A 22,905-nucleotide genomic window follows, 5' to 3' on the forward strand; every position below is an offset into this window, starting at 1 on the left:
AGTCACCTTAACCATATAAACCTAAACTGTTAGAATTAAAGTTCCAGGTGATCCAAACATTTGGGCAGAAGCCCCTCATCAAGGTGGCTCAAAAATAGGACTAAAATTGTTTGGCACCTTCCTCATGTGCAGATACACCATTGCCTTCGCCAGAGCAGTAGGAAAAGCAATAAACATATCACAGAACTACTGTGAGGCTTAAGGCTTAATTCTCATTACTAGCAGTAGCTTGTATTCAAGAAATGTTAAACCACAACAACCACTTGCAGAACCCCAACTATCTACCCTCAATTTTTACGTGATACCAGCGGAAGGAAGAGAGGCTTCTGAGTCGTTGAGTTACTTAGCCTGTCTGAGGCTCCACTTCCGTCGTTTGTAGGTATCTCTCGGCAGGCTGTTGAGAGGATTAGGTTCGCTAATATGTATGAAGTACCATGCACACAAGACCTGCGATAAACTAAGTCGTCAGTAAATCCTAACTAGTATTATTACCTTGTACAAAGGCAGATTATTCACAGTCTTAGACAGAGAAATAGAATGGTAGAGTCTTCCTGATTCCTTCCCTGACTTCCTTCCAGTCATAGTGGGTGTGGAGTGTAGACTGTTGGAGAAGCTCCAGGATCCACCCTTGCCAAGACGGTGATGGCTGCTCTTCATGAGCTGAACCTTCTGGTGGTTACTCCTCCACTGATAGCCCTGTCCTGGGATTCTCGACTAGATTCTTGTCTTGTCCAGCAGTTCTCCCCTGGACTGAAGGTCCGACCAGCACTCCTGTCACCAGCACTTGGATGGTGTGGTTTCCTGGGACTGAGTCCCGGAGGCCTCAGCTTCTGATTCCACTCCTCGCCAGCGACTACTTGCCTACTCCTGAAACGCATGGGTTTGGCCAGCTGCCTGTGCCCCAGGGTGGGAAAGAGCTGGGGGTGGGGGGCATGATTGGGATGCTCTTCAGTGCCTTTGCTTGAGTTATGCTTTTCTTTGAAAACAGAACTCCAGGTTTCTGATCTGAGAAGCAAACATATTTGCTCCCTAGGAGCCCATTCCTAAAGCAACGGAAGCCTGACCTTCCACCCCGTCACTGACTCGCCTGGACTAAGCTTTCTCTGCCGGGCTGCTCTGGCCTTCTCCAGGACCGTAGAGGCTCAGGGTTGTTAACACGTCTGACTGCTCCTTTTCCCAGATTGACAAAATTCATTCTGTTGCAACTCTTCATAACTCTTTACCCTACAACCATTTCTAGCACTGTCATTTCTCCTCATTTTCCCTTCTTTGGGTGAGAAATGCCTCCAAAGCACAGATTTTGGCACAATAACTCCCAGATTGTTTTTATAGTCCCAGTGTAGTACTTCTTTGTTATAGCTCAATATTCCTAAATTTTGTTCCAAGGCTTTATTTTACATTTATAAATATCAGGTTGTATTAATTGGTTCCAGCTTTAAAAATGTTCCATCAGAGGTTATTTTCTGCTATTTTGATAGTGGTTTCAAAACCCGGAACACCAAGGCCCTGATGTGGGCCATGTTCTGCAAGCATCCCTCAAGGACTGGTGTGGAACGGAAAAGATACACAGATCCTGGGCCTCGCTGTGTTCTTTGAAGACTGTACTGGCCATAATAGCTTCAAAGAATTTCAACAAGTTCCTAAGACATGACCTTCCCTTTCCGAAAACCACGTTGGCCAGGCTTGCCTTAATCAAGCTGTGCTTTTCTAAGCATCCTTTTACTTGATCTCCTGCAGCAGTTTTTAATACTTTCCCTACAAGTGAAGTTAAACTAACTGGCCTGTAATTTCCTGGTGTGTCCCTAAGCTCTATGAAATAACAGCATTAGGTTGGCTTCTTTCCAATTCTTCCTGAATTTTTTTGTTTTGTTTTAAAACGCAGGATTGAAAAGGCCAGAGAATGCTTCCTGTCTCCCTTTTCCTTCGTTTCTTCCATGACATACTGCTTTCTGGTCCCAGTAGATCTGCCATTTTAATAACTTCAAACCTCTTAAATGTTTTCACATATTATTTGTTTCTATCTCTGAAGCATGAGTTTTCCATTTTTCATTTTGACAAGCCTCCCCCCCCAACCTGCCCCAAATAAAGGCTTACAATTCCATTGAATAGACTGTTAATTTGAGGTACTGTTAAAAAAAATGAGTTTCATATTAGAAATGTGGACAAGGAGGCAACTAGATTATAATTAAGTCTGTGGTCTTACTTGTGAGTTATTATGAGTACGTGTTGGGGAAGGAGCCGAAGAATATATCTACATGCATAGGAATAAGAACCAACAAAATGAAATGATTACATCTGGAGATAAATTAATCCAGTGTAGCAGCAAAGTATCTTAAGAACGTGATGACACTAATTAGATCTTTATATATAAAATTTGCAATCTGTATCTTTTTAAACTGCATTTGATTCATTACTTTCAAATCCAACATCAGAAGAATCTTTCCATATTTAATGATCTCCCAGAATGATCTCCTAATGAAAAAGAAATTAATTTATCTTAATTAAAATATACCAGTTAAAAAAATAACATCTTATTTTTTTACTGGTAGGAGTTAAGAGGAAAATTAATAATTATTGGCATTCATAGAACTACACTGTATCACATCATCTTTCAGATTGTCCAGGTTGTTTGTTGTATAGAATTGATTAATTTTTAAAATAAGTGAGTCACCAACTAGGGCATACAAACGTTTATTCTTTATAGATGTTTTTTGTTTCAGCAAGCTTTTGTGTTTTTAAAAGTTTTTTTGTGGTGACCTAATTTGTCTTTTCTGACTAAATCACGGATAGGCAAACCCACGGCCCATGTCTGGATGGTTGCTTATTTCTGGGTTGGAAGTTACAATGATCACCATCATGAAGCAAAGCCAAACATAGAGTGGAGTCTAAAACTTTTAGGACAGTTGACCCTGACTTCAGAGAAGCTGAATTAACAAACCCCTGTCCAATGGGTAGTTTTTTCTTTCTAATTTATCAAAGTCACAAAGTCCAAAATTTGTACATCTCCTAATAAGGCATACATATTGCATATCAGATTTAATCACAGGTGGGAGAACCTTTGCATGTATGGAACATGTAGACCTCTCTCATGGGGAACATTTCAGTCAGCTTTGAGTGATCCTTAATATTTTCCTTTTTGGTTTTGGACAGGACTGAATAAACCTACAAACGAACAAGTCAGATTCTCTCTGTGGGCCATCAGACACATGCAGCCAAATATTTGTGCATATTTAGCAAATAAATGTCAATCTTAAAGAATGGGTTTTATTGAGTGCTTGAAATATTTTCTCATAGATATCTGTCTTCAGGATTTTAAAGTTGTAATTAAAGTACCTATAGAATTTACCTTTCCTATTGAGTATATCTTATACCATGCAATTATAAATTTAGTACATATTCACTCTTCTCCCACACCTATGCCTTTGCTTGAGCTGTTCCTTTTTCTTGGAATGCCCGCTCCCACATTTGAATGTCAAGACTGCCAAGACGTACTCATCCAAGGGTGGACAGCTTAGAGCCCAGTGGAAAAGTACTGGGTTTGTGGTAAAGAAGAACACTTGAGTCTATGGATTTAACTATGGCTAAACCCAAGTTCTTCAGTATTCTAATTAATAAACTTCCTACCTTCTCTATGCCTCCATCTCCCTATATGTAAAATGGCGATATTTATATCTCCTTTTAGAATTGTGATATGGGTTAATTGGAATTATTTATTCATTTACTTACTAGAGAGAGAGAGAGAGTTGGGGAGGGGCAGAGAGAAAGGGAGGGAAAGAATCCTAAGCAGTCTCCATACTCAGCAGCATGGAGCCCGACGTGGGGCCAGATGCCACAACCCTGACATCCTGACCTGAGCCAAAATCAAGAGTCAGACGTTCGACCGACTAAGCCAACCAGGCGTCCCTGGTATAATATATAAAAGGTCAAAATCAGCTACCCTTCCTTTCCCTCCCAATGCCACCTTCTCCACAAGGCTTCTTTAGATCCTACCCACAACCACACTCTAATGGTAATCTCATCTTCCTTCGAATGCCCATAACACTTCATCTGTCCCTCATGGACTTCAGTGTGTTATGTTGTTCACTTCTTTTATTTTTTTAAGACTTTATTTATTTGAGAGAGAGAGAGAGAGAACAAGCAGAGGGAGGGGCGGGGGGGAGGAGCAAACTCCCCACTGAGCAGGGAGCCTGATGTGGGGCTCTATTCCAGGACCCTGGGATCATGACCTGAGCTGAAGGCAGACACTTAACCGACTGAGCCACCCAGGAGCCCCTTCATTCCTTTACCAAACATTTTTTTGACCATTTACTCCTTGTTAGTATATACCTTTTCCTCCCTCCCCCCAACTAATCCTTAAGCTTCTTGAGGTTAGAGTCTTTATAATATTCATATCTCCCCCATTGTCTATAAGGTGAACAAGAATGTACTTGTTAATTGTTTGGTATTTGGTAAAATACCACTATTTGGTAAAAACTGGTGACTATATAATGCAGACAATATCTGTGTATACATTTTCATATAAGTCCACATCCTCAAATAGGATTACAAGCTGGAAATTATGTTCATATGTAAGGCCAGTGCATGGGATCATCATCATTTTCATCCTCGTTATTATATACTACAACTACTACTAATAATATAATAAAGTAATAGCTAACATCCCTGAGACCATGCACAAAGGAGAATGCTCTCTTCCCATTCCCATATGAGTCCTTAGAGTAGTTCCTGCTGGAGCAGGACATGGGTTTCCAAAAGGAGAAGGTGAATGAACAAATGGGCTATAGCTGTGTCTCTGTGGAATTACATTAGCACAAATCCAAGCACATTTTCAAAGAACTGTGGTTTATAAATAAAGACTCTTTTTCGTATATACAATCCTATGGCTAGACGAACGCTAATGTTTCAGGGGAAATTACACAATTTCAAAATGAGGCTGTGTGTATACAACACCAAGCCATCCAAGTGAAAGCCTGAGCAAATCACTTAGGAATGTGGTCTTTGCTAGCCCAGACATTTCAAGTCATTATTGGAAATATGTAATGTGGTTCTGACGCTATTTTACTACTCATGGATGAACTGCACTATGGTGACATTTCCCTTTAATTTGCTGCTCCTAATTGACTGCAGGCAAGGAAACCAGAAAGCCAAACTGGTTAGAACTATATTTAAAGTGAGAACGACTAGGCTCTGATTTAAGGCCAATGAGAGTAGCCTACAAAGAGAAGTAAATGTAAGGGTATGGCCTTCACAGTTCTTGGTTCTTGAGTTCTCCCTCCAAAATGGAGGATACAGAACTCTATGAATTTCGCATGCAACATAAACAACCTTCTTAGATTACCTTTTCTTCCCCAGTGCAGAGTTTCCTTTGAGAAAGAAAATACAAGACTTCGCACACAGGCTCCTGAGGAGTTTAACTGTGGCAAGTGTCCTAGACTGTGCAAGACTTCAAGCAGAAATAGACTCATGAGTCTTAAAAGTTCACGAGTCCCGAAAGCGTTTGGGTCTGGGCCTCTCTCGTGGTCACCACTCACAATCACAACCACCTTGGGCTTCTCAGTAGGTACTGCCTGCAGCTTTTCAATTCACTTGGGATGATGAGGTACCAAGTGACAGAGTTCCCGAACAGGTCCTAAATGTGAAGGGACTGAGATTGGAAATGTACCCTCTTCTCCAAATGTGCCTTCTGTCGTTGGCTGATGCTGATCAGGAGCCTGAATTTGTTTTATGTTCTATATCTGTTTTTACCGAAGCAAATTGATGTTGATGCATGTCTGGTATACCCAAGGTCCAATCTCTGTGGTGCTCATCCTGCCTTCCCTTTTTTTCTGGAACCATTCAGGAAAGGGTGTGTGAGTGGGTGTGGGAGGCTTATTGCCCAAATGCTCCCCTGGAAGAATGTGGTAGAGCCAGATGTGAAATGGACCTCCCCTGAGTGAAGGATTCACAACCCAAAGTCACAGCACATATTGGAAAGGAATGGCTTTCTAACTGAACTCTGGATTTGCAACATTGCGCTATCCCACATCCAAGTCAAAATGTCTGTCCAGATTAGACATCAAAACTGGCCTGTTATCATCTCTGATTTTTACTGAGCATCTTTGAAGAAGAAAGAGTTCTTTGGGGGGCTAATTGGTCCCAGGCCCGAGAATTGGACAGGGATTTCTATGGCTACTTTAGAAGAAAACTTCCAGTATTTTAAATCCAGGTATCACATAATGTTTCAACTGGAGCACGCACATTTAGCACATCACAACAAAAGCTAGAAGGTATGTTATTTGACTCCAAAAGCATAGAATCAGTTTTTCATGATAGTGAGAGTAGTGTAGCAAGAATTAATGCTATAAAATCCACACTATTGTCAAGCGTAAATAAATCCAATGAAACTTGTTCAGATAGTACTCAGGCAATACTAAAGAGCCCATTAAGAAATCATCCAAGACCTGAGACACATAAAAACTCTATTAGATCACTGAAATAAAGTGCAAACAAGTTTGTCTTAGAAAGATCCAAAAATCTTTATGCTTTCAGTCTGAAGAGCCGTAAAACAGTGCCTGACAAATTTTAAGTGATATTCTAATTAATCAGTGGATTTTTATAGCTTCTTGTGAGCTGTAAGTTAGATATTAACAAGGCAGTGTGAGAGGCAAACCCCCTGTACCGAGCATGAGTTCTAAGTCTTTGCATAAGCCCAGTGGTCAGCCAGGCCAGGCTCTTGTGTTAAGTATCTGCTAGAAACAGAATGGACGATTAACCTAAAAATTGTCCTTATTTTCATGTTGGTTAAAGTAGGATAGAAAATGTGCCCAAATCTTGCTGACTGATGGAAAATTTTAACAGCTGTGTCTCTGTCTTGTACAGGAAACACTTTCTACGGCATTTTTACATTGTTCCTTTGGTGAAACTAACACTTCGTAATGCACTAATCATACAGCTCCCTTTAATACCATCACTCACTCAATAATTACCATGAAAAAGTATGACCCAACTCTTTTGTATATAAAAATTTCTGATTTATAGTCTTTAATTGGATACAGTGATGGTGTAGACAATCTAGGACAATTTTATTCCTAGAGAGGGATTTTGTTAGAAGAGAGGCAGATTTTTTAAGTGCCTGCCATCAGGCAGCTCCAATGAGGAGCAAAGCAAGAATTTGCTTTCAAAGAATGAATTAAAAAAAATTTTTAACATGAATATAAGATTATTACTTCAATTCTCATTTTCTAAAAATAACAAAAATCTCTTCAATAAAGATGTTCACCTACCTCATAATATAAGGGAGCACTACTGCCTACAGGTTTCTTTGCCTTTTTAGATGGAGTTTCAAGAAATGCACTTGATTCATTGATCTGTAAGAAAATTAAATTCATCTATAATGAAAAAGAAAGGCATACTTAAGGAACACTTAGATATATGTAACTTTCAAATACCTAGGTGGCTTGAAAGGTTGGGAAACCTAGCAAGGAAGAGATATCCATCAACGAGGCAAAATATTTATAGTCACTTTGGTAAGCTGTTAGTAATCGTGTGAGTATGGGCCACCTGACAGGACTTTTCTATGTGGTCATTCCTCTCTGCCCTCTGACAGCTAGGTTTCTCTGTAGACTTAATTTTTCTTGCTATGGATTTCCCTGGAACAGTAAATAGTTTAGTCTTTTATTATTATTAAATCTTTTATTGAATAAATAATTCCTCAGAGAGCCTAGCATGGAGCCTGGTATGGCCACAGGAATTTTGTCAAATGAATGAGTGCTGAAAAGGCCTAAAATGGACCTAAATAATGGGCCAAAATAATTCTTCCAGATTAAACAATGCAAATTTATTCTAGCTAAGTTTTGTTTAAAATAATCCACCCCAATTTACCAAACAGCCCAAGAATATGATAGTTGTATTTATTTTATTATTTTATTCTATTATTTTAAGCACAAAAGTCTTCACGGGGCCTCGAGATGGGAAAGGACAGGTACCTGCTGGAGAATGTCTTGCCAGGACACGATACTGAAGAATTTCCGCTGAGGGACCTGGACAGCAAGGGTGAGGGCTCTGATGAGAAGATCATCTTCAGTCCGGTTTCCAACTACAAAAGCGACGGAGCCCTTCCAATCATTCTGTTAAAAAAAAAAAAAAGCAGAAGGAATTAAATTCTAAATATTCCTGGGTAGGTAATTTTGTGTCAAAGGCTTCCACTAAAACAAGATAATTTTCACTTTAAACTTCACCTTAAAAGACAAGAGCTGACCACATAATGTATGTAAGTTCCTGATTCAAGTAGCCGCAAGGCGGCAGTGTTGTGCAAATTTCATGCAACTAGACCAAAAAACCATTTTCTTCGGAAACTAGACCTTTCATTTTAAGGAAGACAGTGTTTGAAAAATGACATGCTTTCACTAGAATGCTGTCCAAGAATAATTTGGTACTGGGAAGAAATAGTTCATTCATATGTTACAAATATATATTAAGATATAATCTTGAGGGGTGCCTGGGTGGCTCAGTCGTTAAGCGTCTGCCTTCGGCTCGGGTCATGATCCCAGGGTCCTAGGATCGAGCCCCACATCGGGCTCCCTGCTCCACGGAGAGCCTGCTTCTTCCTCTCCCACTCCCCCTGCTTGTGTTCCCTCTCTCGCTGTGTCTCTCTCTGTCAAATAAATAAAATATTAAAAAAAAAAAAAAAGATATAATCTTGAAAGCAGAAATCTTTATTTTTGTTCCCTGATACAGTCTAAGACTCTAAATCGTGCCGAGGCATGGGAGGAGCTTGATCAATACTTGCTGAATGTTGGGTAATATTGAATGAGTTGCCAAAGGGGCCTTATATGGGGTAAAAATGTAATCCCTGAAGTTTTTGTAAAGCACAGAACTAGGATATATCTTTTCCTCCTCGTGTAACACAAGAATCTCATTGCTAATTCACAAATGAGTCCTTTCCCTTCCCAGGACATAGGCTAAAAAATTACACTTGGACACGAAATGTTGCATCAAATAATTTAAAAGAAATGTTACCAAAGACAATATTCTTATTCAGTAATCCCTTTCTCTATTATAATGATAATTTCTCTTGGGAAGAAGCATTTCCCCGGAGATTAAGAATGGAGTTTATTGAATTACCCGCTGTGTGGTGCTGAGAGTCAAACTCATGCATACCAGGGTCTATGACTTTCGCACACTAACAATCGTATGGGGAAATGGAATAAGCAAACATGATAAAGACATTCGGAAAGAGAAATAAATAATAAAGGAGGGCACTCTAGCCATGTGACCTCTCCAGCCCTTACCAACCCCATTTATAGCATAAAGGGGTTGGACAGGGCAAAATCTAATGTCCCTCTGAAGATCTGATTCAAATAGAGTAAAACTGCCTGTCGGTGGATTCCAAAACAATGTCTAAGATGATGTGAAGAGATTTTACACAAATGTAATGAAATGCATAATTTTCTGTGGTTCTCTCTGTTTTCTGTCCAGTCCATGGCCAGGGTGATGACAAAACTAGGGTATAGGTTGGAGAAAAGACCTTAATGCAAATTCCTCCTTACCATCCAATAATCAGTATCCTTAAATGTCTCTTTACTTCTCTCCATGGAAACTTACTAACTACCTAACAAAACCTGCTCAATTTTCAATTCAAAACAAAAACCACCCATGAAAGTATAAAAATGTATTTTACCTACAAAGTGTGTGTGTGTGTGTATGTGTGTGTGCATGTCGGTGTGGCTCGATGTGTTTCCCTGTTACATTGAGTTTAAGACCTTTTTTGTTTGTTTGCTAATTCACCATAAGAAGACTGAGCATCTGTTCTTTTGTTTTTTTGTTTTTTAATATTCTGACTCTGAAAAGTAAGTATGACATTTATAATGTATTCTTTTGGAAAAAAAATGCCATTATCGCAAAATGACCTTTCCCACATTGGATGCCTTTCTTTTCTTTGGTCTGCTCCCACAGTCAAAACTGCAACTATAATCATCGGAAGAGGAAAAGCTCTTAAATTCTCATAATAATGCGACATGGTTAATGTCGCACAATAATACACATGGTTCCTAACCAGGCGCAACCCCAGACTTCCCATCAGTTACACTTTCCCACACGGAAGATTTTTTTGACCACCTCTACCTCCCCCCCTCCCTGCTGCAAATGTCCTTGCCTGGATTTGAAAGCTAATGGTGACAAGGAAGGGCTGCCTGTCCACTCTTTGGGGGGACACATCAGAAAGAGGACATTCTAGCCCACCACCTACCCATTAGTATCTGGTGTCAAAGGCAGGTGTTGACTATTTCAGACCAGAAGAAAATAAGGGAGGAGGAAGAAGGAACTGACAATTATTGAAATCTGCCATGTGCCAGGCATATGTTATCTCACTGAATCCCTGAGTAATCCCTTTAAATAGATGCACTCATACTTTATAGATGGAAAAACAGAGGCCCAGCAAAGTCCAACAACTTGTTCAAGGTCATCTCGGCAGAACCTCATGGAGACCACATTCGTGGCTTACAATTTTGTGATCGTTTTAGAACAGTTTTGAGAGCAAGTCTTTGGGGTCAGAATGCCTTTCCATAATCCTTAAATTGCAGTTCACGGCTATCTTATTCACAGTAAACATAATAGATGAAGATCTGTATCACATATTAAAGTGTATAAAACCTTCAAACATAGATCATGTAGTAAAGCCTTAAGACATCTTAAGGTTACCTTTTTTTTTTTTTTTTTAAATCAATGACAGTTTTATGAAGGCTCAAAGACGTTAAGGAAATTTCCTAAGTTTGTCTCTCTCCAAGCAGAGTGTTCTTGTTATTTTGGTCTGGATGCACCTTAACACAAGATTTGTTCCTCCAATTCATGGTACTATACTGAAAATTCTGGGCCCGATTTCTCCACTGGAAGGGGTCTGGAGAGTAGAGTCCAGCTGAGACTCCGTTTCCCATCTGTACTCACTTGCCCCAAAACTCCTGCTCCTGGAATAGGATCTACTTGGCAAAACGGGACCCATGAAGGACTTGGTTTGAGTCATGGATTAGTGTCAAATCACATTCCCAGAAGCCAGGTAAGCATGAAATGGACTGATCAGACAGTAATAATGCAAATCAAGAATGTCTGCAGAGAATGATGCACTCACTAGCGTGCTGCACTAGGGGGCAGTGAGATGTCAGGAAATGCATAATATTCAACTAATGAAGAGTAAGCCATTGCCCTGGGGTCTAATTAGGAAGAATCGTTAAATGAACAATGCTCTGCAAATATAATTTCTGAATTTTTCTCTTACTACTTCAGGATAACTGTAGATTCCAAATTTCCACTAATTGGCAGCAGTTTTAGAAATAGGAAATTGTTTTGGAAAAACTGGGACACAAATCAGATTTGGTAAAAAGCTATTAAGAACACCCCTCCGCCATGTATCCCACCCCGACATGCACTTAAACACAGTCCTTAAATTTGGGTTCACAGGGCAGCCGGAGAAATGAGTATAGAGAATACAAATGTGGACCATGGGTGAGAAATGAACGTACAACGTGTACATTTGAGTCATCACACTTGTGAGTCCTGAGGCGCCAGCTACCTGTGGGTGAGTGTTACACAGCTCAAGAAGTTTGGATTAACTCTTAGCATAAGCCTAGACAAAGAAAACATTAATCATTTTAGAAAAACTACACTGGATGCATCTGATGGTGAAGGATACAGGGTTTTAGTCTGGGCACACCACAAAAGCCTTAGGAAATGAGGTCGGCTCTCTGCTGGCTGGAGGTATATGCTGGACACAGTTATTGCTGAGTCTCGCTTTCTAGCAGTTATTGATAAAGTCATTCAAAGGATGGAATGAAGTCATGTATGGACACAATCCCTTACCTTTTATTTACTTTACCAGCCTCACCTAATTGAAGCTTGGCAGGAGGGCGTCTTAACCCAAACACAGACATACTAGTCTTCCAAAACAAGAAAGTATTCATGTAAATGCAAAGACCCCGGCTGTCTCACACACACCTACTGTCCCAGAGACACAGGGTAGATTTATGACTCTTTTCTTTCATATATTGCGAACTCTCCAGATTTTACTGAAGCACTTCTGTATTCTAAGATGATTATAACAACCCTTTAAGACAAGTGAGAAGTAGCTTTTGGACAATGGGAAGGTGATTGCTTCCTTCTATTAGCACAAGGCATCAGCTGGGAGGAGAATGGCAGGACACACATACTGTCTTCCCCTGCCTTTGCTGGCGTGTGGCAGGGGGCCTGCTGCCCTCAAAGACCTGAAAGGAGATTCCCACAGTCCACTCCCCAGGCTGATCGGATCCCGAGGAGCTTGATGAACCAACAGTGGTCCCAACTTTTATTTGGAGAAGATGTATACAAGCCCCAAGTCAAATCAGCGCAACAGTAAAAAAGGCAAACTGTGTGCAGAGTTATTTAACAACTGTCCCGATATGCAAACGTATACTTTATGTCGCTCCTCTGAAGCAAGGATGACCTTCTTGTCGAGTAGGTGTACTGCCAAATGGAGAGGGATTAGCAACTGTCTCTCTCATACCAGGTCTTCCCTTCAAAAGGGGTCTTGGATCTCCATCAGCCAAAGAGTGTTAGTGTGGGGGGTTGGCCGGCAGAATATTTTTATGACATAGAACTGGCTGCTATAATCGTATTTGTTAAAAAGGGGTTATAACTATAAAATAAGTTGGGAATAGCAATTACAAATGGGTGCACATTGTTATCTAATAAACAGGAACGATACAACCACCCGGGATGTGCAGTCATCTAACTCCTTTGACTGCCTTTACTAAACAAATTCTTATTATAGATTCTTCTCTAATTATAGATACCTCACAATTTGTTATAAATACCATAGCTTGACACATTGTCATCATACTATTAGAACTGCTCCTTATTTAGAAATTAGTTCATGTGGCTGTCACATTTTCTCAACTAGATTATAAGCTCTTTAGGTCAGAAATTCCGTTTTATCGCTTTTGTACCTCATGGTGCCCAGCAGAGAAATGGGAAATAAAGCAGGGCTCTCTCTATAAATAACTGTTGTGCAGTATTTTAAAGCAATAGAGAATGTGCTTGGACACTGAGGATTTTGACCCCGAGAATCATAAAGCCCTAGAAGGTAACGTATCAAGAAACCGTGCAGCACGTATACAGAGTCCATAGCCCTGAAGTCTTTTGGGAGGAAAACGGGCTGCCTCTGATCCAACCTGATTTCTGCCAGGCGTCAGTGACAAGGGTTTGAGGAGTTAGGCCCTGTGGCCCTTCCTCTATCAAGACAGGTTTCCTGGGAGTGGCCCGACAAGCAGCCAGATGGTAGTGAAAGGAGGCAGCTCTGGCAGGTAAGAAGGGAAAAGCCCAAGACTCACATACAAATGCTCATTGCTATAAAGCCATCCCTCCTTCTCTTTCTTTCCTACTGTCTCCTGTCACCCAGCGAGAGGGACCTCAATGGCCTGCTCCTTCTTCCCCTCCACCTAACCGCCGACAGGCTGCAAGTTCTGTGATTCCTTTCTCCTTCAAGGTGCCTCTGAAATTCTTATTAGTCGAACTTTATGGCGGTGTGGGGTAGGGAGAGAGGAAAGACAGAAGCTGCACATGGTATCAGGGCTCTACATCCAGACTCTGCCAGATGTGCAGAATTTGGACCTGACACGGTCTCCCGCCGCAATGTCACTGCCCCACCCATCCTAATCTTCCCCTCCATCAGGAGTGTGCTGGATCTGATTGCCCCCACGCTTCCTGACTCTGGCCAGTGGGGTTGCGTTGACACCGTGAAATTCACCATGGCGGAAGTGTGGAAACTATAGCAATGCCAAGTGCCACAAATCAGAGCTTTGCCCTGGAGAACAGGTTGTTAAAACGTTTAGCAGCACATCACGCCTCCCTTCCCAGGAAGGCCTGTGAGTCTAAGACTGACTTAGAAATGATTTTGATTGAAACGGTGAAGACTGTCTCTGGGAAAATATCGAGGGCAGAGCAGATTCTCTCCACCTATCACATTCCCCATCCCAATACACATTCTGCAGTGTGTGCTGTGTGGAGTGATACTGTCTGCTGATGGATGCTGCTTCAGGTGGGACCCAGCCTCACTATCCTTCAAAATGGACTCTATGAAATGCAAGGGACAAGGTAAGGACAGAGAGACCACCATGGGAGGAGCAGGGCCAATCGACTCCAAGGCTCTCCTTTCCTCCTGAACATCTTGGGGTTACTGTCCCACTCAGGCATCCGAGTCACTGGGACCACTGTCTGGGAAGGGGTCCCCGAGCACCCACAGATAGTGAGACCCCCTCACACTTCCATGACCCCCTGGAGGAGGTCATTGTGCCATAGTGATTAAGAGCCTGGGCTAAGGAGGCAGACTTCCTGGATTCAAATTTCAATGCATCATCTGTGTGTCCTTGGGCAAGTTACTTAACTTCTCTGTGCCTCATGGATACATGAGGATAACGACAGTACCTGCCTCACGGGGTTGTTTTGAAGATAGAATGAGAAAACCTATAGAAAGCCCTTCTGAGCAGCACCTAGGAATGATCACAGCCATCGTGGATATTATTTTTTTGGGGGGGGGGCTTCTGTTCTTGGTACTTATTAAAACAAAAATGGTTATTCCATACATGCTGTTCCAAATGTGGAGAACTTATGAGTGAGTCAAGGAAAAAAATCAAACAGAATATCAACCATTGTATCATGAAAAAGAAAGTCTTTATTTGAATGATAGTCAATTTGCAGAGTAACTTGCTCTTTGATAATGATAAACTTATTAACTGATATATTTCTAAAATATTTAGGTGCTTGGAAGAAAGGGCAAAAGTCATGAACATACTATGTTTACAATTCTAAAGGTATATAATTTTCAGAGCTATGGGGAAAAAAATGTGAGTGTGGCAGAAGGGAGCTGTAAGTGATTTTGTGCTCAGTAGAGTCCGGGCAGAGAAACCGACCCACCTCCAATGGTGAAAGAGACATGGGTTGGAGTCAGGGGAAAAGTGTGGAGCTGACTAAGGAGACAGTGAGCTCCGAGGCGGCCACGCAAAGGGCTGGGGACAGACAGCTGCACTGCACTAACTCTTATTAGAGACAGAGACCGGCTCATTGGCTTAAAAAAATAAGAACACGGATCACATGCTTGGTATTTCACTTGCAAATATTAATCTGATTAATTTTATGGATGCAGGCCTAAAACACAGATATCAGGCAGGGCTAGTTCTTAAAAACAAAAGCAAAATGAGTAAAGTTTATTTTTGGTACAGAGTGTTTGGGCACCTCTTTCTCCAGATAAGACAGGCTCCCTGGCCTGTTGTTATATTCTGGCTGCCCCGGGCCCTTTATAGGGCTCTCCAGAATTCAGCATCCCCTTCTCCTGGACAGAATACAATTTATCCACATCACCTCCTAGTCAGCTCAGGGCCTTAATACTTGATTTGTTAACTAGATAAATAAGCATACCCTGCAGCATTAGTGACTGTGACTGTCTTAAAGTATTTTTTCCCCTCCGTGCTATCTGCATTTTTAAAACAGAATCTGAGCAACTCCTGGACTAACTCAAAGGGATGCCCTGCTAATGGGGGTATGTTAGCAGTGGTCTGGGCCAGTGGGAAAGGCTCCCCTAGAATCATACCACCTAGACAACTTCCTACTTTGCCCATGGGCCTGGCATATAGTAGCATTCAATAAATGTCTCTTGAACTTAGTAGTCAAAACCACACACTAAAGAGAATTGTTACACATGTTTAGTATGGGAATGACAACTAAGTATGTGGCATTTTATCAGGTACACTCAGCACTTTGGAAGGAACCATGCCTCTGAATCACTGAGCATTTGAATTAAAGAAAGCATATTCCTTTGAGACAAAGACAACACTCTAATGTCTTCTATTCACTGATGAGAACTCAGCAGTCCAGAAACATCTTTACTGTGCAAGCACATGCTATCTGGCTTGTTTTCCTTGTCTTCATAAATATTAAATGTGATCACTAATTAAAATTATTGAAGTTCTGGAGCAAAAGACACAGAGCTCTGAAGAGGTTGTCAAATTCTGCCTCTGTGGTTTCTTAGACAAATGACCTTGGGCCTACTTTGTGACTCAGTTTCTCACTTGTAAAAATCGATCTAATAATATAACCTTCCAAAAGTTTTTGCAAGGTTCTAATAAACAAATACACCTAGGATCATTTTGCACATTGTAAAGTACTGCGCAAAGGTAAAATATTAATGTGTGCAAGGGAACTATTATTTCCCTTCGAAAGTTCTGCAAAAATGGGTTAAAAGTGGTGATCACTTCTTCAATTTTGGATTTGGATATGTCCTGCGGATCTTCTTTGGATGGTTTAGCCTCACAGCTTGGCTGTTTGATTGTTTTTCTTTCGTTTTTCAGAGTACTTGGCCTATCCCACCAATCTAGCACATGAGCCTAATTCGGTTTTGCTCCATACATCAGAGAGTTTTAAGACAGCTATTAAAACACCACATGGAAAAGCTTTGCAGGGAATTCTACTCCACAGAGAAACCACAGAAACCACTACACACCTTAACTCTCTCCCCACCCCCAACAGTTGGCTAAAATTATGGCTCCATTATGTTCGTACAATCCAACCAGTTTTATTGCTTGGAGCAAAATCTGAGGTCCAAAATGAACTTCAGAACATAAAGAGTAAGGCAAACCTCAAAAGGAAACAAGCTTCTTTGGGTTTTCAAACAAATATTACATATCAGAGGCATTCTTCTAACGGAGGAGACCAAGAAAAGCTAAGAGGAGTCCTGCTAATTGCTCCACGAATGTAAAATTGGAATCAGGGACTCACCCCAAAGAGAAGAGATCTCTTTTCATCATCAGATATGAAAGGCTACAACCTTTCATCAAACAACTCCATCCTCAGACATGAGACCCTCTCATCCCTCCCTCAAGTCTCTTCAGTATTGAGTTACTATCGCCCACATTAAAAATTAAGACATATTTTCAAGACTCAATATTAACTCATTATTACCCTATTGTAGCCCTTTTCTTTGGTTTTTGTTTTTCTCCCCCCACCTTCATTTCTCTATTTTAAATGTCATTTATCCACTGGACATTGTGGTATGTTCTATAAATTTGTATAGCCTTGGCACTGGGACTACTCAGAGGAAACAAACAACCAGCCAATACTCTTTCTAATGAATCATCTATGCCCTATAGCTGCTTTTTGGTTAATTATGTGTCATGGACAACTCATTTCCTTGCAGTTAATACAAGTGTCCTCATTTACCATTTGTTTGCTACATAACCGCTGATGGAGTTTTTTGTTTGTTTTGTTTTGGTTTGGTTTTTTTTAGCCACTGCTGGAGTTTAATTTCTACATCCATCTAGAGTGAGTACAGAATCCCCAAGACACTACTGACTACTACAAGGATACAAGACTGTCTTGATTATAAACACTCTACCCTATTCTCCTCCCAATTCAATGAAATATCCAAGAAATGCCAATATCTTGGCCACCAAAAGATGATGCAGGGAAGAAGGGGTATCTAAGGATGGTCCTGGGGCAATGCCAGATCTTCTAGATACCCAAGGTCGATCATGCTTCTAGAGAAGTATGGGTCAATCTGAAAATCCCAAGAAGGTGTCTCAGAAAAGCTATGAGGGTCTGCTTGGGAATCTGTGCTCTGCCTTAATTCAACAAGAAATGAGCAGCGGTTCCATTCAACACGCATTTATTAGTGTGATTAAATGTCTCTGATGTAAGAAACTATAGTGGTTACACAAAAATGACTAAGATAGGAGTTTGGAAAGGAAGCAAACAATGTTTATGTTTCACAATAAGTTTCTTAAGAGACCTTTTCTTTGTTTAGGCTACTTAACAACACCAGTTGCTCTGACGGGGCCCATCAAGGGAGTTAGGATTTGCAGCTTTCCAGAGCTGGCATTATGCAATGATCCTGACTTTTCCAGCCTCCCAGGAATCAGGAGTTTCTCAACGAAGGCAAGAGGTAGTGGAGATCTGTCTCTGGTGAGAAAACCAGGGTAAAACCACCAAACTGACAAAGGGTAAAAAAGATTCAGCAATATCAATCTGTCCTGACCGGAGGGGAGATTAGAGCACGGATGGCTGTCTGAGGCAGTTCTTGAGATCTTTTTCCTAGAATGCTCATGACTTTCTTCAGATCTTCACACCACTGCCACTGTTTTAGGGATGAGTTTCTTGGAGGCTGACAAGAAAGTGGGGTGGAGGAGAGGCAGGAAAGAAGGTGTCACTGAAGTCAGGGGAGGAGTGATGTATGTCGTCAAAGGCAATTAGAAGGTTACCAGTGACCTTAGCAAGAGCAGTTCTATTTGAGTAAAACTGCTTCCTGCTCATTCCTTCATTCCTGCAATACCATACGCCCTCATAATTCACATATCTCCTTTACCATATGAACCTCGTGTAAGGGCTGTGTGACTAAATATTCCAAGTTAATGATTATGATAAATTTCAAGCCCTCGATCTGGATATGGTTATTAATTTTCTCCAATTACACAGGTACATGAAGTCTATTTATTGGTTGCATCAGGGCAGTAATTCATTATAATTATTCCTCTCCTATTGATTCCCTAATATAGTCCTTACAATAGCTCTTTCAATGGTGTAATAAAAAGAGCACTGGTTTTAGTATCAGAAAACCTGGTTATTAGTCCTGATTCCAACCACATGGGCTTGGAAAAACATTCAGGTACTCAGAATCTGGACTGTAGTAATACAATGCTTATAGTAGAGAGTCATTCATTCATTCAAGCAATATTTACTGAGGAGTTACTAAGTGCCAACACTGAAGTGGGCATTAGGAAGAGAATGCATAGGCATAGGGCATAATCACTATCCTTAAACCACATCAGCCTGGGAAAGGCAATACACAAATAAAAGTGAAAAGAGATATTTATCAAAGTATTTCATAGCTATCAAACACTGTACTGTGTATTCATTTTAATTACTATATTGTTCATCCAATTAACATTTACTATGGGGGTACCTATGTTGTATGTGCTGCCCTGGAAATGGAGGATACAAATTTGAATAAGAGCAGTTAGAAGAAATGAACTAAATCTGTATATCTCAACATGGTAGACTTCAAAACACAATGTGGAATAAAAAAAAATTGCAGGATTGGTAAATAGAAAAGTGTTTTTTAAGTGTATACTGAAAAAAAAAACTAGCAAACTAGCAATTGTCAATTTTTCATGATGCAATTTTCCATGATGCAAATGTGCTTGTTTTTTTTTTTTTTAAAGATTTTATTTATTTATTTGAGAGAGAGAGAGAATGAGAGAGAGCACATGAGAGGGGGGAGGGTCAGAGGGAGAAGCAGACTCCCTGCCGAGCAGGGAGCCCGATGTGGGACTCGATCCAGGGACTCCAGGATCATGACCTGAGCTGAAGGCAGTCACCTAACCAACTGAGCCACCCAGGCGCCCACAAATGTGCTTGTTATATTATCCTTTGAGCTTGTCTGATTTTTAGAAAGTCTGGAAAGAAGTCTGTTCTCAAAAGACCCACAGTCCAGCGGGGGAGACAGAGGTATGAAAGTCACAATGTAAGGTGATATGCATTTTACTAGACCACATCTCTCCCTGTATCTTAGAAAAAGTTTCATGGGCAGATGCCACTTGAAGAAATAGTGGAAGGAATTCTTTGACTAGGTCTCCTGCTTGTCCACTTTCTGTCTACACAGTAGCCTCACTTCCTCTGCCTCAGAGAAGCAAGACTTTCTTGCTTAGGTTTCCTCCCCTGTTCACATTTCATCTCAATACATCCTTTGTGAGTCTCAAGAACTTGCTCCTTTTGCTTGGGCTGAGGAAGGTTTTGATCCCTTCTCTGCTGTTCTAGAGCCAATGACCCACTTGCCTTTGACCTTGGCTATAACTTTGTTCCTTCAATTCTCCCATCTCTCCCTCTCCAGTTTTCTGGTCCTTCCTCCCCTTTCCTTTCTACAGTATTTCACACATAGATAAGTATCTTTACCTAACTCCAGTCTTCCTGCTAACCATTTCCCATCTGATCTTCTTTTCTCCATAATTGAACTCCCCAGAACATGTGACCTATCCTTGAGGCTCCCATATCCTGATAAACCCCATGTTCTTAAAATCCTGTAGTCTTGTTTCCAACTCCCTCCTTGACCACCATTACCATCACCACCCACCCTATTGAAATTGCATTTTTGAAGGTCACTAATAATGTCCTCATCACCAAATATGGTTGTTTTGCCCTATTCTCCCTACGTCTCCATAGGTGGGAGAATTTACCCTTCTCCCTGATCTACCTTCCAGGACTCCACCCTGTCCTCATTCTATCTTTACTCCTTTAGATGTTCCAACTCCGACCATCAGGCTTTCTTTTCTTTCTGTTTCTTACATGAGGATCTTTTACATATTCCACATAATTCTGTTCTTAACCTGTTCTTCTCCTGGCACGTACTCTGTATTGAATATTTTAGCTGCTGCCATGGCATCCACTACCACCTCTCTACTGACAACCCCTAAGTTTGTGTTTCCAACATGGACTGTAAGCCTATTTTTGACCTCCTGATGAACATTTTTACTTTGATGTTCTACCATCATCTCAAACTCAGCATGTCTAAAAGCTGAGCTCTTTGCCTCTTTATATCCTAAAACCAAACCAAACCAAACAATATCTCCCCTCTCACAACCGGTAAAAATCATCCAAGTTCACTCTGCTAAATTTGATTGTTTCTGAGACTTTCCATTTCTCCTAGCCATCATAACTTCAAATCCTCTCCCATTCCCCTCTTGGATAGGCAACCACAGTTACTTTGTTCCCAGAGTTTCTTGAATCTGCCCCTTCCTTTTTATTCTCATAGCTATTCTCCCAGTTCAATCTGTAACTCCCTTGAGTCTGGACTATTGAAAACACCTTCTACAGAGTCTATTCAAGCCTCCAGCATCTTCTATCTCCAACCTATTAATTTTCCTAAGACATCAAATTCATCATTTCACTTTTCCTTCAAAGAAAGTATTTTAATTGTCTAATTCTTGGACTCTAATGGGATATGATACAGTCCAGACTCCAAGGACTGAACTCAAAGCTCTTTACATTCCCTTCCTTACATATTTTTAATACCATACCAACCATTACTTTTCTAAATTCTCATAGTTCAGGCAAATTGGTTCTGTGTAAATTCTTGAGCTTCAACTTTCTCATGTAAATAGGAATAGTATTTTTAGGGTTTTTGTGAGGATTAACCATGATGGTGTGTGTAAAGAACCTAATACAGTGTCTCATTGGTGGTTAACTGTGTATCACAAATATGCTATTTGTTTTCTCAGTTCTCTGCTCACCTGGTCTTTTTATACAGAATGCCTTCCTTCCAGGGAATGCTTCATTTGTCCCAGCCCAACAGTGACCTTTATGTCTTCTCCCTGCCTATGAAAACTCCCTGTCAGTACTATTTAGTACTATGCTAGTAATATAGTTACATACATTGTGATCACTATATTAGTGTATGTCTTAAACATTAGTATGCATCAGACTCCTGCTTGATAAAGCACAAATTACTGGGCTCCACCCCAAATCTCTGATTCAGTAAGTCTAGGGTGGGACCTGAGAATCTGTATTTCTTATAAGTTGCCTGCTATTGCTGTGGCTTCTGGTCCAGGGATCACATTTTTATTTATTTATCTTTTTAGATTTTTTTCGAAGGGGGAAGGGGCAAAGGGAAAGGGAGAAGGGAGAGAGAGAATCTTAAACAAACTCCACAATCAGCACAGAGCCCATTGTGGGGCTCCATCTTATGACTCTGAGATCATGACCTGTCGCTTAACCAACTGAGCCACCCAGGTGCCCCAATGGGATCACACTTTTAGAATGACTGGTGTATGTATATTTTCAGAGTGTAAGCTCCTGTGTAACAGGAATGCTGTATTTTCTTTTTTCCACTGACTCACCCTCCCCTTTCTATATTCTCCAGGTAGTACACAGGACAGTAGTTTAACATGGAAGAAAGAAATCTTTTTCAACTGAATTTAATTCAAATGCTATATTCACTAGCTGGTGTAATCAGTCTTAAACCATTTCCAATATTTAAAAATCTACTGAAAGGGAATGACTTAGTGAATGGCAGGTAAACACACTATTTATTAATAAAGAAAAACCCGTTAGATATAAATACAGGCAGACAAGCCTCAATTCTTCATGTTAGTGAAGAGATATAAGAACTCCAGGAATTTAAAAAAGGAAAATTAAGGGTGCCTGGGTGGCTTAGTCAGTTAAACAACTGACTTTGATTTCGTCTCGGGTCATGATCTCAGGGTTGTGAGATCGAGCCCCAAGTCAGGCTCCATGTTGGGTGTGAAGCCTGCTTAAGATTCTCTCTCTCTTTCTGCCTCTGCCCTATCCCTCTCTCTTCCTTTCTCCTCTCTAAAAAAAAAAAAAAAAAAAGAGAGAGAGAGAGAAAGAGAGAAAAAGAAAGAAAAAGAAAATTATTTATATTTTCCTCTGGAATGCATTTAAAAGTTATATTTTGGGATGGGCCTATCTTACATTTTGGAAATTCATAATGCTCTAAGTAATTCCCCCAGGAAGGGATGTTTCTGTGTCAAGGACCATGCCCTGCCTTCTCTGAAGCAGATGATGGATGGAGGAAGGAGGATTAAGAGGAAGATGTCAATAGATGTTGGTGGGGATGCGGAGAAAGGGGAACCCTCCTACACTGTTGGTGGGAATGCAAGCTGGTGCAGCCACTCTGGAAAACTGTATGGAGGTTCCTCAAGAAGTTGAAAATAGAGCTACCATATGATCCAGCAATTGCACTACTGGGTATTTACCCCAAAGATACAAAAGTAGGGATCCGAAGGGGTACGTGCACCCCGATGTTTATAGCAGCAATGTCCACAATAGCCAAACTGTGGAAAGAGCCAAGATGTCCATCGACAGATGACTGGATAAAGAAGATGTGGTATATATATACAA

General features: G+C 40.7%; 1 protein-coding gene across 6 annotated transcripts in view; it reads right to left on the reverse strand.

The window, feature by feature from the left end:
• The window catches only part of SPAG17 (sperm associated antigen 17), a 218,826-nt gene that overhangs the window by 193,466 nt on the left and 2,455 nt on the right, over nt 1–22,905 (reverse strand). For 5 of the 6 annotated variants that reach the window (XM_081815775.1, XM_081815773.1, XM_081815772.1 and 2 more), the window contains exons 2-3: nt 7,965–8,105; nt 7,263–7,346 (exon numbers count right to left, since the gene is read on the reverse strand). In XM_081815775.1, coding sequence (XP_081671901.1) covers nt 7,263–7,346; nt 7,965–8,105 — 225 coding nt within the window. The remainder of the gene's footprint in view (nt 1–7,262; nt 7,347–7,964; nt 8,106–22,905) is intronic. The other variant, XM_081815770.1, reaches the window with a different exon arrangement.

This window comes from Leptonychotes weddellii, chromosome 4, assembly GCF_054177405.1.
Source record: "Leptonychotes weddellii isolate Sample4059 chromosome 4, ASM5417740v2, whole genome shotgun sequence".
Taxonomy (NCBI): domain Eukaryota; kingdom Metazoa; phylum Chordata; class Mammalia; order Carnivora; family Phocidae; genus Leptonychotes; species Leptonychotes weddellii.